General features: G+C 38.1%; 1 protein-coding gene across 1 annotated transcript; it reads left to right on the top strand.

Annotated features, from left to right (window-relative positions):
• Positions 1 to 370: 370 nt before the first annotated feature.
• LOC108354270 (LIM/homeobox protein Awh-like) lies at positions 371 to 2,441 on the top strand (the record flags this gene model as incomplete). The annotated part of the gene is made up of 2 exons (XM_017605465.1): positions 371 to 685; positions 2,316 to 2,441. Coding segments are annotated over 2 exons (441 nt in total), but the record flags the coding sequence as incomplete, so codon positions are not given.
• Between the last annotated feature and the right edge of the window lie 324 nt (positions 2,442 to 2,765).

Genomic DNA, 2,765 nt, shown 5'->3' with positions numbered 1-2,765 from the left:
CACCAGTTCTGCAAGTACTTAGCCTAATAAAGCAGACTTTCACAAAACTTCGCGACTGCTAAAAACTTAAATGAAATCCAAACGCAGCTAGACAGAAAATAAGTTAGAAATAAGTTTAAGTCACCTTTATTAAATACTTGCAATCAAATCATAACATTACATATTAACAATACTATTTTATTGCTTCTCTCTTTCTTTTACCGTTAATCCGCACTCGGTCACTACACTTTTCGGTATTGACGCTGACGCTGTTGATAACTCTATCGATTACCTTGATTATAAAACGTACTGGCGCTACGTTCTACTACACCTACACAATATCATCTCTCCCCCGCCCCCCACCGATGCACCCACCCAAACAACAAATCAGATGGCTGTGATGGTGATGGTTATCACAAAAGTAAAACGNCCCCCCCGCCCCCCACCGATGCACCCAACCACAACAAATCAGATGGCTGTGATGGTGATGGTTATCACAAAAGTAAAACGAAACGTGTGCGTACCACCTTCACCGAGGAACAGTTACAGGTGCTGCAAGCCAACTTTCAGATCGACAGCAATCCGGATGGGCAGGATTTGGAGCGCATCGCATCGGTGACCGGTCTTAGTAAGCGTGTAACGCAAGTTTGGTTTCAAAATTCGAGAGCGCGACAAAAAAAACATATTCATGCTGGTAAGAATAAAAGTAAGTAGTTGTTGTAGTTGTAGTTGTAGTCATAGTTGCTGCATAAATAAATATTTAGTATGGGTGTTGTTTGCTTAGGAGAGAATTGTGCGCATGCGCCTATGCAAAGCACTTAGCCCCATAGCTTAGCTAACAGCCGGTTTTATGATTATAAGTGCATTGAATACGAGCCGGTGTACGTTTGTATGTACATACAGACATATTTGAGCACCTATTGCGCATATTTTTTTGGTAGTTAATACATTTCAAGTAGCTCGCTCAGAGATTTTTTTCACTTTTTCTGCCTAATTGAAAATATGCAAATACTAATCTGCATACCTATACATGCATGCACCTAAATGTAATAGAAGAGTCTACTGAATGCAGCCAAGAACCCCGTAGGAAATAAGAGGTAGCAGCCAATTTTTTTTCACTGCTTCGGTACAGCCTGTAATGGCTTAAGAAGAGCAGACTTTCCACCACACTTCACAATTTGGAACTAAATAATTTGTTGCTATGAAAAGTTTCTAGGCCAATGAGTTAAACAGACAAAAAAAACAAAGAAAATTCCATATACTGCTTATTGATTTTATATGAAAATTCTTATAGAGTTTATTAATACGTATGTCTTTTTGAGGAAAAACGATATATATATCTATTTTATTAGTTAGTTTTTTCTCTGTGTGTACACCTGAATTTCTTCCCCAGTTGCCAATCAAAAACTATATTTCACTTATTGTGAATTTCTCTACTGGGTAGCTATTTAGTGTCACGATGCGCCTACATTCACCATACTTTCCGCGAGAATTAGAAACCCAAATTAACTTTCAGGTTGCCGCTCGTAATGGTATGGCGCCAGGTTTATTGTCCATTGGCGATTGGCTATATTGGAATATGTGAAAATCTTCGCTTTCTCATGCTGCGTCTTTGGCGGTTTTGTATGTATAATCCACTGAATATTTTACAAAATTAAGTGGAACGGTTGGATGATAGCGGCCTACTTGGCACCGCAAATGATACAACCTTGTTAAGGCGCCACGGGAAGCTATTAAAAAAGTAGTAGTAGCAAGAATTGTAGAGATTTGAAACTATCGACTCTTTTTTCTATAAAAAAAAATTGAATATTGGGAGAATCTTCGCTTAGAGATTTATAATTTCGAAAGAGTACTTTTATGCGATCTAAAAGTTCATATACCTATGTAGGTATGTGTGTGTTGTCGCCGCTCCCCAGCCAGCAAAATATCCGAAAACCGATCCGAAAAAGGACAAAAAGTGGATATAGAGCGGATTTTTGTCCGTTTACTGATTCCATTTCGGGATACTTTGGCGTTCCGTTTTCCCACTAAAGTGTGTGGAACGTATATACAGACAACAGTGTGCAAGTGCAAAGTGTCTAAAAATTTTTGTTTTAGAATTTGGTTGCCGAAGTTTTTGTTGTTCCTGAAATTCCCCACAAAAACTGTCCATTTCCCTAATCCCCACACAAACTGAGATTCCACGCAAATCGGAGGAATTCCCCACGAGTTAGCTTCCCTGCTGTCTTTCAAAGCATGTTAAAGGTATTACCTTTTAATTCTAAAATACTCTTGTACTACAATAGAAAAAAATCACAAAAATGTTACCAACTATCTTAATTTTTATTCACTTACAGTGCGTGAACCCGAAGGAAGCTCATTTGCCCGCCACATTAACCTGCAGTTAACGTATTCATTTCAGAATAACGCCCAAAATCCTATGCACATGAATGGCAATTCGAAGGGATTATATCCGTCACATGGTGAGTTACTGAAAAGCAAATTTAATAAAATGACTAAAAGTGTGTATAACAGCATATTATTTATACTACATACATATGTATATGTATAAAGATATAATACTCTATTTTAAAGAAATTATTAAAATCAAAAAATGAATTACTTGTGGCTTAGTGGCCTAGTAAGTTAGGCTAGGTTAGGAGGCCGTGTTTGGAAAGCTCCAGACATAGTTGCCCCTTGTGAGTGCTTCCCCAAACTCCATACAAAGAAGAAGGAAATAATAACGAAGGCATTAAACTAATGAACGCAGCTTTTTGAGTCGACTCGACAAAAGGCCTTCCTTCGTT

The sequence above is a fragment of the Rhagoletis zephyria genome, unplaced genomic scaffold (genome assembly GCF_001687245.7).
Source record: "Rhagoletis zephyria isolate East Lansing unplaced genomic scaffold, Rhagoletis_zephyria_1.1 Rzeph_scaffold_34594, whole genome shotgun sequence".
In the NCBI taxonomy this organism is placed as follows: domain Eukaryota; kingdom Metazoa; phylum Arthropoda; class Insecta; order Diptera; family Tephritidae; genus Rhagoletis; species Rhagoletis zephyria.
The sequence above is the reverse complement of the archived record's forward strand: the minus strand, read 5'-3'. Positions and strand labels throughout refer to the sequence as shown.